This window comes from Euprymna scolopes, chromosome 13, assembly GCF_053919585.1.
Source record: "Euprymna scolopes isolate OS-2025 chromosome 13, ASM5391958v1, whole genome shotgun sequence".
NCBI classification, from domain to species: domain Eukaryota; kingdom Metazoa; phylum Mollusca; class Cephalopoda; order Sepiida; family Sepiolidae; genus Euprymna; species Euprymna scolopes.
The window spans coordinates 40,857,139-40,869,940 of NC_136494.1; the positions used below are offsets into that span (position 1 = coordinate 40,857,139).

The 12,802-nt window shown below is 34.2% G+C and overlaps 1 protein-coding gene across 3 annotated transcripts in view; it reads left to right on the plus strand.

Moving 5' to 3' along the window:
* Positions 1–12,802, plus strand: part of LOC145291983 (cation-independent mannose-6-phosphate receptor-like) — a 268,904-nt gene that overhangs the window by 230,232 nt on the left and 25,870 nt on the right. For all 3 annotated transcript variants that reach the window (XM_080137940.1, XM_080137937.1, XM_080137939.1), the window contains exon 38: positions 871–1,067. In XM_080137940.1, the coding sequence (XP_079994066.1) occupies positions 871–1,067 (197 nt within the window). The remainder of the gene's footprint in view (positions 1–870; positions 1,068–12,802) is intronic.

Consider the following 12,802-nt stretch of genomic DNA (forward strand, 5'->3'; position numbering starts at 1 on the left):
TTTTTAAACAAATTATTTTTAAGAGGCTAGTAAACAGAAAATGCAAATAATTGTAAGCCAGGAGAAAAAAGTTGTTGTTGCAACAACCATATGCAATGTAACGAAAGTGTGACAATTGAAAAAATAGTAATAACAAAACAAAACGCAAGTACGAGTAAATGCTATGGAAGAAGATGCCACTATAAAAAGTCAAAAAATCCCAATAAATGAAAGCTTAAGGAGTAGTTGAAGACAATAATTTGAATGTTTTTGTTATTTTATGGAAATGGTATCGTCGCATTTTCAAAAGGTTTATTTCGTTATTAATCATAAAAAAGGTGTTACATAAAGTAGTCACATGTGACTTGATTTGTGTTAGTGTTCAATATTCTGCGTTTATGAAGCTATAATGCTTCTTTTCCCATAGGGGAATAAGTGTCCCTATTTTATGTGTAGATGAAGACCACATGTCTGTCCCTAAAAACACATACTAGGAAGTGTAGCTTAAATAGGTACACTTAATATACTTGTACTATTTACAATATGAGCATAATGGAAGTAGTTTTGCATCTCTAGTTTTAAAGGAACTAACAGTTTTATGACAATGGAATTATAATTTCTGATGAAATTATAAGCATTAGGTTAATAGTATTAACATACATCCCAACAACTCGATGGGTAATTTCAGTAACAATATCAATGTTGCTGTTAAACTCTCCTTAATGATGTTGCATATGTTATTCCACACTTTAACTCTGGCAACATTGGATAAGCTTGCTGCTTGTAACTAAGAAAATAATTTGGTCTGTGTTTATCAAAGTTATATTTGTGTAAGACATACACACATGATCTTGTCTCAGATTTTAATATGAATTGTGATTTATTTTTCAGGACATTTTATGCAGAAGAATTTAAGGGTCCTGTATTATATAAATACAGTATCAATTTTGATGGACGTCTACGACTCGATCCAAGTAAGGAAAACTCTAGCGTATGCCAAGGTGCTGCAGTTTGCCAGACCAAACCATCCGATGCACTTTATTACAAGAACCTGGGCAGTGCACAGAAAAAGAATTTTTACTTGGATGGTAAGTAATATTTGTGCATATATTTTGGACGTAATGTTTAATTTATCATTCACCTAGTTAAGTTTGTGTATGTACATTTTAAATTTATTTTGTATTCTATCATTTACTGTTTCAAATGATAGGTTTCATTTACTATGGTAAATTCTCCTTTTCTTGACTATCTGAAAATTTTCTTGGATCATTGATATAAAAAGATGATAAACTAAAAAGAAAAAGTGAAGTTTTTTTTGTTTTTTTTTTCCTGACATTTTTTCTTTTCCTTTTACTTCTGGTTGAATTATAAACAAACAAGCTGTTTTGCAAACAAAATAATTTTTTTTTTTAATTTTACTATGCTATCTACATCAATCTGTAATTGTTTACAATATTCCTTTTGAAATAAATGTCAGTCAATACCATTTAAAAATGAACATAAATGAATCTTCCATAAAAATAATTGTCATAATATAAATAAAACAGGCGTCTTAAGATTGCAGCAACCATTTTTTTAAAATGGTAAATATTCTTTTTACCATGAAAGTACTCGCCAGCTAAATCTTCGAATAAAAAAATATATCAGATTTTGAAATTTATTTAAAATTGTATTCGTTTAGCCAACGTGGTGATGTAATTTAATTTTTGGAACAATTAATTTAACTTTGTTTTCCATTCAAACATTTTATTTAACCTTCTGACCTTGCCAGACAGTTATTTACTTAGGCTGCCCTTGAACTCTTTCCAAGGACAATTCAATATATTACAAATATAAAATAACTATATTAAATTAACTGGAATATCTAACATTCAGTATGTAACACTATATTTTTATTTAAAATAATTTTGAATAAATTTAAATTGTTATTTAAATAAATATGGATAGTGAAATTCAGAATGACCATAACATAAAAAAAGTTTATTTTGTCTACAAAACAATCATTTGTAGTAAAAAATGTGTACAATCCCCATATAAACAATTACTGATACAACGCATAAAATATTTCTTATAAATCTCAATTCATTGACATGCAAAACTTAAAAAAAAGAAAAATTAGTGTTACCATATCAGATTGTCTGAAAACAGTGACTTCCTGACTAAAATGTACCTCATAAATGTTGATTTTTTTCATCTTCTGTAAAACTCAATCATGTTCTGCAAAACCAAGAAACAAACTTTTCCCTCTCCCTTTTTTCCCCATCCTTCCTCTATTTTTCTTTTTCGCTTTCTTTACTGTGGCTCTGTCGGAGCAGTAGAATACACTGACTGCTCCCTTGCAGAGGATAAAAGTTCCTAAATGGAGCCACCTGTTAGCCATGGGTGGCTACTCATGATGCTTTAGAATGGGATCTTGGCAGTTGAACGACTTGGAGGTCTAAACTGGCCTAAAGGGGTGGTCAAAGAGGCCTTATTTGATCAATCAGCTATTCGCGTGAAGCCCTAATACTTACATAAAACTAACCTACTTCAGACAACATAAACTATAAGACACCTGAAAATCGTCTGATTCTCAATCACAAACAAGAGATAGAGCAGAAGTGTCAGGTGGTGGCAAGGGTCAATCTACTAGTCTGGAAAAGCTGAAGTTTTCATTAAAAATGGGTCAGGAAAACAAACCTGAGATGGTAACAGCCCCCTAATAGTGAGAGTATACCTTCCTTATATCCCTGGAATAATAGGGTAAAAGGATTTCCCCCCTAACATCTCCCACTGATGAGCTCCGAGACAGGCGGGGAGCAAGGAAGATGAAATAAAAAAATAAAAAATTAAAAAAAATTAACCCATGATAACCAACAAAAACAAGACTCCATATTGAATCAAGCTCAGTGCTCATATTCAGAATCAGAATTGGACAAAACCAACGATAAAATATTTCCAAGATTCATCGTTTTTGAGTCCGTAGAGAGCAATACTCCAATAACTAAATTATCCCTATTCATCATTGAAAAAAAATTAGATCTATAACAAAAACCTCACTCAGATTGTTCAGGAACCCACCCGTGTGCCCGACAATGACGGCCAGTATGCTAGCCTACTAGACCTTTTTCTCACAAATTGCCCTTAACTATGTTCAGTTTCTGTTCTGTCGCCTCTTGGATCTTCCGACCACTCTGTTGTATCAATTAAGATAAAAATGAAATGTAATAAGTCCCCAGACGTACCTCTCCATCGTACAGTATATCGATACACTAAGGCTGACTGGGATAGCTTCCGTACATTTATATCTGATCTACCTCTGCATTCCATGTTTAAAAAGGATATGTCCTCTATAGTATTAGACCTGACTGAATGGTTAATTGTAGGTATTGACCATTTAATACCCTCTAAAAAGTTTCAGCAAAAACCTAACAGCCAGCCATGGTTCTCTCCAGAATGTGCTGCTGCCATTGCGCACAGAAATCACTTTTTCCACTGCTTCAAACGTAATAGATGTATGGAAACTAAAGCCGTTTTCAGGACTGCCAGCAACCATTGTAAGAAAGTAATAAGGAACGCAAGAGAGTTGTATGCTCAATCTGTTAAGTCCAAAGTAGCTGAGCAGCGGCTTGGTTCCCACCAGTTTTGGCAAATAGCAAACAGAATCCTGAACAGAAGCGTGCGCTCCATCCCAACTATTATCAATGGACCTGAGGTAATCTCGTCAGCATCAGACAAAGCCAAACTCTTTGTCATTAACTTTGCAGCTAATTCTACCCTTTGCGACCAAGGCCGCTAACCCCCAATATTTCTTCCTGTATCAGAAAACACGCTATGTGATATACGTATATCTGTACGTGATGTTGCCAAGCTAATCAAAAACCTTGATTCCAGTAAAGCAACTGGCCCTGACGGTATTCCAATTATAGTACTCAAAAAACTTCAACCTGAACTAGCGCCCATACTTACAAAACTGTTTAAACGTTGTCTTAAGGAGAATAGTTTCCCATCTCCCTGGAAAATCTCATCAGTATGCCCTGTATTTAAGAATTCAGGTGATCGCTCATCCCTCTCTCAGTACAGGCCAATAAGTCTCCTGTGCGTCATGAGTAAGTTGCTAGAATCTGTGTAAAATACAGAAGTAATCAACCATCTCAACAAAAATAACCTTAGTGACACTCAATATGGTTTCCGTTCTGCTAGATCTACAGCAGATGTGCTTACAGTTATATCGCATAGGATTAGCAAATCTCTCGATGGTGGCAATCTTTCTAGGGCAATTGCTCTTGACATATCTAAAGCCTTTGATAGGGTATGGCATAAAGGTTTACTTCATAAGATCGCTAGATATGGTATAGCTGGAAATGTCTTCTCAATTATTAAATCATTTCTTTCTGATAGGTTCATAAGAGTAGTAGTTGAGGGGCAAAAATCAGAAGCTCACAGTATTAATGCCGGTGTCCCTCAGGGATCCATCCTAGGCCCAACTCTTTTCTTGATCTACATTAATGATCTTCCAAATCACATCCTTACATCATTTGTAGACATTTATGCTGACGACACTACCATTTATGGTTGCACATCTAAGACAGTAAACGACCAAGTTCTCTCCAATTCTCTCTCCTCTGATCTTGAGCACGTAGTACAATGGGGAAAGGAGTGGCTGGTTACTTTTAATGCATCTAAAACCAAGCTTCTCTCTTTACATCAACATTCTAATCCACATTTGGCATCAATTGAAATGAATGGCTCTCGTCTTCAGGAGGCCTCAAGTTTTGACAAGCTTCTGGGCTTGACCATTACTCCTGATCTTAAATGGAACACGTACATCAAATCTGTTGCCAAGGCCGCTGGAAAAATGGTGGGATCTTTCTATCGATCCGGTAAATATCTCACTGCTGATGCTATTCTCTATCTATATAAGAGCCAGGTACGTCCAAAGATGGAATACTGTTGCCACATCTGGGCAGGAGCTGCTAGAAAGGACTTTTCCTGCCTTGATAGAGTTCAAAATAGACTTCGTAGGAGATGTCCTTTTCTCTTCGCTGCAACCTCTATCTCACAGAAGAGATGTTGCGAGTTTGTCTCTGATGTATCGTTATTTTCATGGAAAGTGTTCGACTGAGCTTCAATCTATGGTCCCCCCCTCGCCAAACTTTCACAAGAAACACTCGTCTAGCTGTAAACACTATCAATAATTTCCCCCACTCTTTATCTGTGCCTAAACCTAAACGTAGATTCCATGAACAAAGCTTCTTTCTTAGAACTGCACGCCTGTGGAATTGTTTTCCGTTTTCCTGCTTTCCGGCTGACTACAATATGGTTGTGTTCAAGTCTAAAGTAAATAAGTTCTTGATGAGCCGTTCCATATAAGTTATCAAATTTACCAAATTTTCATTACTAATGATTACTATATTGTCCAATTTCTACTGTACACTCTTTAATCCTTATCCTTGAGTGGCCTCTGGGCCTTGATAATGTGGTGATGCCTATGTAAAAAAAAAACACATCAATGAAAAAACTAACGAAAAACTCTCCTTATAGAAGTAACCAGTAAATTCTCAACAACTACAATTCTAAACCAAAACCATATCCACAACCTTAAAATAAAAGCTTACCTCCACACCATTTTGAACTCTTCAAAGGGTGTGATAAAGTCCAGAACTCTCACTTTGTTCACCAGATGAAATTAAAAGTAACTTGAAGGAACAAAGCGTCATAGACGTCCAAAGAGTAACAATAAAAAAAATCAAATGATTCCAAATCCACCAAATGATTCCAAATCCACTATTCTAATTCAATATTAGAATACGCCGACACCAACTTCAAAGGATACCACATTTACAATGAAACAAATAGATCAGATAACTGACCAATAGGTGGCACCTCAATTATAATAAAAAAAGATACCACATATAAAATTACAACTTCAAACAAACCTTTAAACAATAGCAATTAAAGCTGCACTCCACCGACCAACAACTATTTGTTCAATTTCAGTTTTATTTAGTTTATGTGGAATGTAGATTGAAGTTCTGATAACACAACTCCCCACACCTTTTATATTAATGGGGGCTTCAATGCCCATAACAAAATGTGGGGATGTGAGAATATTAACCCAACTGGGAAAATCATTGAATCATTACTGGAATCACCCGAAATAGCTATATTTAACGACAAAACACACACATACCTTCACCCAAGCACAGGAATGACATCAGCTATCGACCTAACCCTACAATACTTATGGACTTCCAATGAGAGGTACATAACGACCAGTGCGGCAGCGATCACTTTCCAATTTTTCTCAAAACCCAAGAACCTGCAACAGAAGAAACAAAACCAAAATAGCAAATCTATAAAGCTAACTGGACTGAATATAACAAACTTTGCACAAACTTAACCAAGAAATAGTTAACAAACCTAATTAGCCAAGAAATAGTTAACAAACCTAATTAGCCAAGAAATAGTTAACAAACCTAATTAGCCAAGAAATAGTTAACAAACCTAATTAGCCAAGAAATAGTTAACAAACCTAATTAGCCAAGAAATAGTTAACAAACCTAATTAGCCAAGAAATAGTTAACAAACCTAATTAGCCAAGAAATAGTTAACAAACCTAATTAGCCAAGAAATAGTTAACAAACCTAATTAGCCAAGAAATAGTTAACAAACCAGATCCTACGTTAGCCTTCACCAATATGCTAAACGAAATAGCAATCAAGACAATCCCAAAATCTTCCACTAAACCACACCCAAAATCAACGCCATGGTTCACAATAGAATGTAAAGAAGCAATAACCAACAGAAAAAAAATGCTAAAACACTTCAAACAACATTCTACAAAACCCAACCTCCAAAAATACCTACAAGCAAAAGTGCGCTATATTATAAAAAAAGCAAAAAATAAACCTGGAAAAACTATATTTCCAAATTGAACAACACGCCATCAAAAAAACATGGGAAATAATAAGAAAAATAACTGGAAAAAAAAACTTGGAACACCAATAAATATAAATACACCAAATGGTAGACAAATTAGACAAAAGAAATAGCAAACATAATCGCAAATGAATTCAGCCAAAACTCATCATCCAACCACTACTCCCCCAAATTCCAAAAATATAAAAACAACGCAGAAAAAGAACTCAACTTCACATCCAATAACAAAGAATACTATAACACCTCTTTCACTATAACAGAACTAAAAAATGCAATTCATAAAAGTAAAGATACAGCTACCAGTCCAGACGACATCCACTATCAATTTCTAAAACACATGCCAGACACCTCAACATTCTCTTACAGATAATTAACAAAATATGGTGGACTAACAATTTCCCAAAACACTGGCTCGAATCCAATATCATCCCAATCCCTAAAACAGGAAAAGATCACTCCAACCCTATCAATTATTCTCCCATCGCCCTAACAAGCTGTATATGAAAAATAACAGAAAGGATAGCCAATACAAGACTAATGTGGCATTTAGAAAAATATAACCTCATCTCTAAACACCAAAGCGGATTTAGACAAAATCAAGGTACTAATGACCAACTTATTTGACTAGAAACATTCGTAACGGTCTAATAAGAAGCCATCACGTGGTCTCAATCTTTTTTGATATCAAAAGCATATGACACCATGTGGAGATATGGAATCTTGAAAGATATTCATAATATGGGAATCAGAGGAAACCTAGCAAAATTTATCCAAGAATTCCTATCCCACAGAACATTTAAAGAATGCTTAAGAAATATAACATCAGATCAATACACACAAGAAACAGGGGTACCACAGGGTAGTGTACTATCTGCCACCCTTTTCCTAATTAAAATCAACAGTATAATCGAAAATGTTAACATGGGATTCGAAAAAATATTTGATGACTTTTCAATAACTTGCTCATCACCAAATAACCCAACTATCGAAAGACAAATGCAACATTGCCTTAACAAAATAGATCTTTGGGTTAACCAAAATGATTCAAAATGTCCAAAAACAAAGCCACATGTATCTACTTTTGTAAGAAACAAAAATACCACCTTGACCCACAGCTAGGTGGGCAACTAATACCAGTAGTATAACATACCAAATTTCTAGGGATCATTTTTGATGAGCTAAACTTCAAGGAGCACATTAACAAATTAAAACAAAAATGCTTAAAAACAATAAATATCTTAATAGTATCAAAACTAGACTGGGGAGCAGACCAAGATACAATGCTCAAAATATACCGCTCACATATCAGATCCAAACTGGACTATGGTTGTGCCATATACAGCTCTACTTACAAATCCTATGAAAACAAACTACTAACAATACGGAATCAAAGTTTAAGACTTAGCCTGGGAGCCTGTCAAACTTCAATGGAAAGCCTGCATATAGAAGCCCAAGAACTATCCCTACATTTAAGATGGGAAAAGCTAGCGTTACAATGTGCAACAAAACGACAAAGCAACCCCGAAAACCCAACATACAAAACTATCTTCAACCCACAATGTACAAACTTTTATTCAGAGAAACCAAAAAGTATACCCTCCTTTGGACACAGAATTAAAGAAATAATACATCAAATCAATGAAAACCCCGACAATATAATTACTCAAAAAAAAATGACAGACCACCATGGACATTACACAAACCAAAAACTGACCTAACTGCATACAAGAAAAACATTACAAATAATATAACAAACAAAAGCAACTTTGGAGAACTAAGAAAAATATGCAGAAATATACACTATAAATGGAACAAGCGCAGCATGCACAGATGGGCAAAATCAATATCAAATACGACTGCCCAACAAGGCTTCAATATATACAGCCGAGCTGCAGGCCATCAAAATAGCTCTCAAACACATCAAAAACATCAACGAACAAAAATTCATGATATATACAGACTCCCTATCCTGTATCATGGCCCTTGAAGAAAAATATAAACACCCTTTTATCACAGAAATTATACAAGAATACAACAAAATAACCGAAAAAAAACAATTATAATAGCCTGGATGCCAAACCATGTCGGCATCCCAGGAAATGAAAAGACAGACAAACTGGCTAAAGAAGCCACAAACCACCAAATGAAAAAAATTAAAATACCACACACAGACCTAAAAAGAAAAATCAACGAATATATAGAAAACAAGTGGCAAGAGGAATGGAACAAATGCACTGCAAACAAATTGCATGAACATCAACCAATAATTAAAAACGAAAGTGTTCCAAGAAATGGAGCCCCAACAAACCATAAACTAAAAGAAACAAATGTATTCAAACTCCTATAAAGTAAACAAGTAAAATTCATTTTAGAAAAACAAACGTCTTACAACTAAAACAATTTCTCGGAAAACCTAAAGCATCTTGCTTCAAAAGAAACTTTTCAAGAAACTTAAAATATTTTTACAAGAAACTGAAAAACTATTATATCAGTAAAACTTTTTTGGCATTAAATGACCCTTAGAGGTTGAAATGCCATTAAACAAACACGCTCACTCACTCACCAACATGTAAAACCTATGGCAAAATGGGAGAACACGTTAATTGCAAAATGCCATTAAAATGCGCAAACTGTAAACAAAAACATCCAGCTGATTCAAAAGAATGAAGTTTGGAAGAAGGAAAAACAAAACTATAAACACATAAAAAATTCTTCATACCCAGAAACGAGGTTAGTTGAGAGCATGTCGGATTCACCAACGTATGCAAATATAGCTAAAATGACAAATAATTTGATTTCAAGGCAAGAAACGACACATAACGATCAGATTGAATTGATGAAAGAATTAAAATTATTAGTAGAAACATTAAAGGAAAATTTAATTAGGTTAACTAAATGGGACCTAAAGGATAATCTCCAATCCCCGATTGATGAAACTGAAAATACTACAGACCAAAAAAAAAAAATTAGCAAATTACCCAATACTACAATCAAACCAATGATCTTTCACCGAAACAAAACTCCATTAGAAAAAATCAACATAACAGAAAACAGATGGTGCTGTTTGAAGGCAAAAACAAATTCGAATTAATCAAAACCAAGAGCCAAGAAAGATGCCTAAGATAGAGAAAATCAAGAAACCAAAATAAAAACAAACCAAAACGCCTGGAGATTGAAAAATCTTGCTTATGCTCCCAATCTAGATCCAAACCAGAAATAACACCAAATGAAGTACCAAACTAAAAATTAAAAATACAAAAAAATGGAAGTGGATGAACATTTGCAAGCACCTACAAGACCTTCCCGGAAGCCAGAAAGATAATAGAATACTAAAACATGCAGAGGAATAATAAAGTACTACAAATACAACCACACATAAGATTCTACAATGGAACTCTAGAATAAAAGGAAACCTCAACGAACTACAGCTGCTAATAACAAAATTGAATCCAGCCATTATCTGTCTACAAGAAACTTTTCTCAAAGGTCACAAAAAAATAAACATAAAAAATATAAAAATATAAAAAATATAAAAAAAATAAACATTTAAAAAATAAAAAATATAAAAAATAAACATTTAAAAAATAAAAAATATAAAAGATATAAAAAAAATAAACATTTAAAAAAAATATAAAAAATAAAAAAGATATAACTACATCAAAAACTTTGACCTTCATGCCCAGGAGGCACATCTTAGTCCGGAATGAGTTACCTCATAGCCATAGAACTTAAAACAAACTTACAGGTGTCAGCGGTAAAAATTATCTTAAATGAACAAACATTTGTTTCATATACATTCCTCCCATTGAGAAAATTAATTACAAAATATAAACAACTCTCCACACCATTTATGATACTTGAACTGACAAAGCTCAATCTGGGGCTGCAATGAAACAAATCAAAAAGGCATGGAAAGATTTATAAACAAAAATGATTTTTGCCTATATAACAACCAATCCCCAACATATGTGCCCATACTCGGGAAAATAATCTGCAATAGATCTGACCTTATGTGATCCAACCATATTTTTGGATTTCTCCTGGTTAACACAACAATACTTGTGAAAGTAACCATTTTCCCATTACCCTTAAAAGTTTAAGCTCTAACCATGAAGATAAAATTCCCAACTGGAACCTAAACAAAGAAAATTGGTAAAAATTTAACTTTGTTCCATAGAACTAGTTTCAAACCCATCCAATCTATCACTTCATCAAAACAATAACTTCCATGGCAGAGAAATGCATTCCAAATTACTCCAAAAACACTACAATGATTCCTGGTTCAATGAAAAATGCAAAAAACACTTACAATTGCACAAAACTGCCCTATGCAAATTCAATATACACCCAACAGAAAACTTGAATTCCTTCAAAATATGCCAAAGCGAGGCAAATCATCAAACAATCAAAATATTCCTCATGAAGAGAATTTGTATCCAATATTAACTAACACTAAAACAAAAACAGTATGGAACGTGATTAGAAAGATCTCGGGGGGGGGGGGGAACAAACACCCCTCTCAAGCATCTATCCAACAACAATGGAAAAATAACCGACCCTAAAGAAATAGCTAACACAATTGCCTAAACTCTTCTGCAGCAAATCACAACCAAAAATTCCAGAGCATCAATAGATGAAAAAGTAAACCTCGACTTTCACTCCAAAAATGTAGAACATACAATTTATTTACCTTTTATTCTGACTGACTTATCGGACTCTTTCAGACAATATCAACACTGCAGTAGGACCGGACAATGTACATTATGAATTTCTTAAACAATTGCCAAATCCTTCAAAAAACTTCTAAACATTTTCAACATCTGGTCCAGTGGGAACATACCTAGCTCTTGGAAACAAGCCAATAGCATTCCAATACCCAAAACTGAGAAGGACTTGTCTAATCCTTCCAACTATAGACCTATTTCTCTAACCAGTTGTCTCTGTAAAACTTTAGAGTAAATGGTCATCAAAAGATTAACATGGATACTTAAAACTACCAATTTACTGACAGATTTTCAATCAGGCTACAAAAAAAAGGATGTAGCACCATAGATCTCGTCCGCTTTGAAACACTTATCAGAAATACCTTCATTAGACAAGAACGTCTAACGGCAAACTAATTCATTAAAATTTCTTATCCAACCGCTTTTCCAAAGTTATATATGAAAAAATTCTTTGAGCTCTGAGAAGCTTATAGCACTTCTTCAGTAACAGTTTATATGCGGAAGCCTATAAATGTCCACTTTACCTAAGGTAGGAAATAATACCATCCAAAAAACACAATATATAACTAGTGCCCATTAGAAAGCATTATTTCTACTTGAGTTTGAATACCAACAAAATCTGGGAAAATAGCAAACAATAAATAAACAAAACAAAACCAATTCTTCAACGTTAAATAACCCAATGCTGGTGAAATAAACCAACTACAAAAGAAAAATATTTTAGAAGTTAATTGTTCTCATTAAATTTAAATGCACTAATATTTATTGCAAGTTACAAATATTTCATTTAGAATCGATATAAATATACTAAACTAGCAGGACTCATTAACCGGCATTACTCCCTCCCACCCCACACACACTCCTCGTAAAAAATTAAACTATGGTTGTTGGTGGCCAACATCCTAATGTGAAGAACGGCTTTCGGAATAACCCCCCCCCCAACCTCATGTTAAGAATAGCTTTCGGAATAGACACTCCTAACCTATTAAGAATGACTTTTGGAATAGACACTTTCAACCTCATCATAGTAGGAATGGCTTACAGAATACACCCCATGTTAAAAGTGGGGTGGTTGTCAAAGTATTTGCTCTAAATTTAACCTTGATATCTGTTGTCGGTATACGCACCCGTCCCCCTCCTCTCCCCCAAAAATTAGGGGGCTGGCAGTGTCGGTCAGG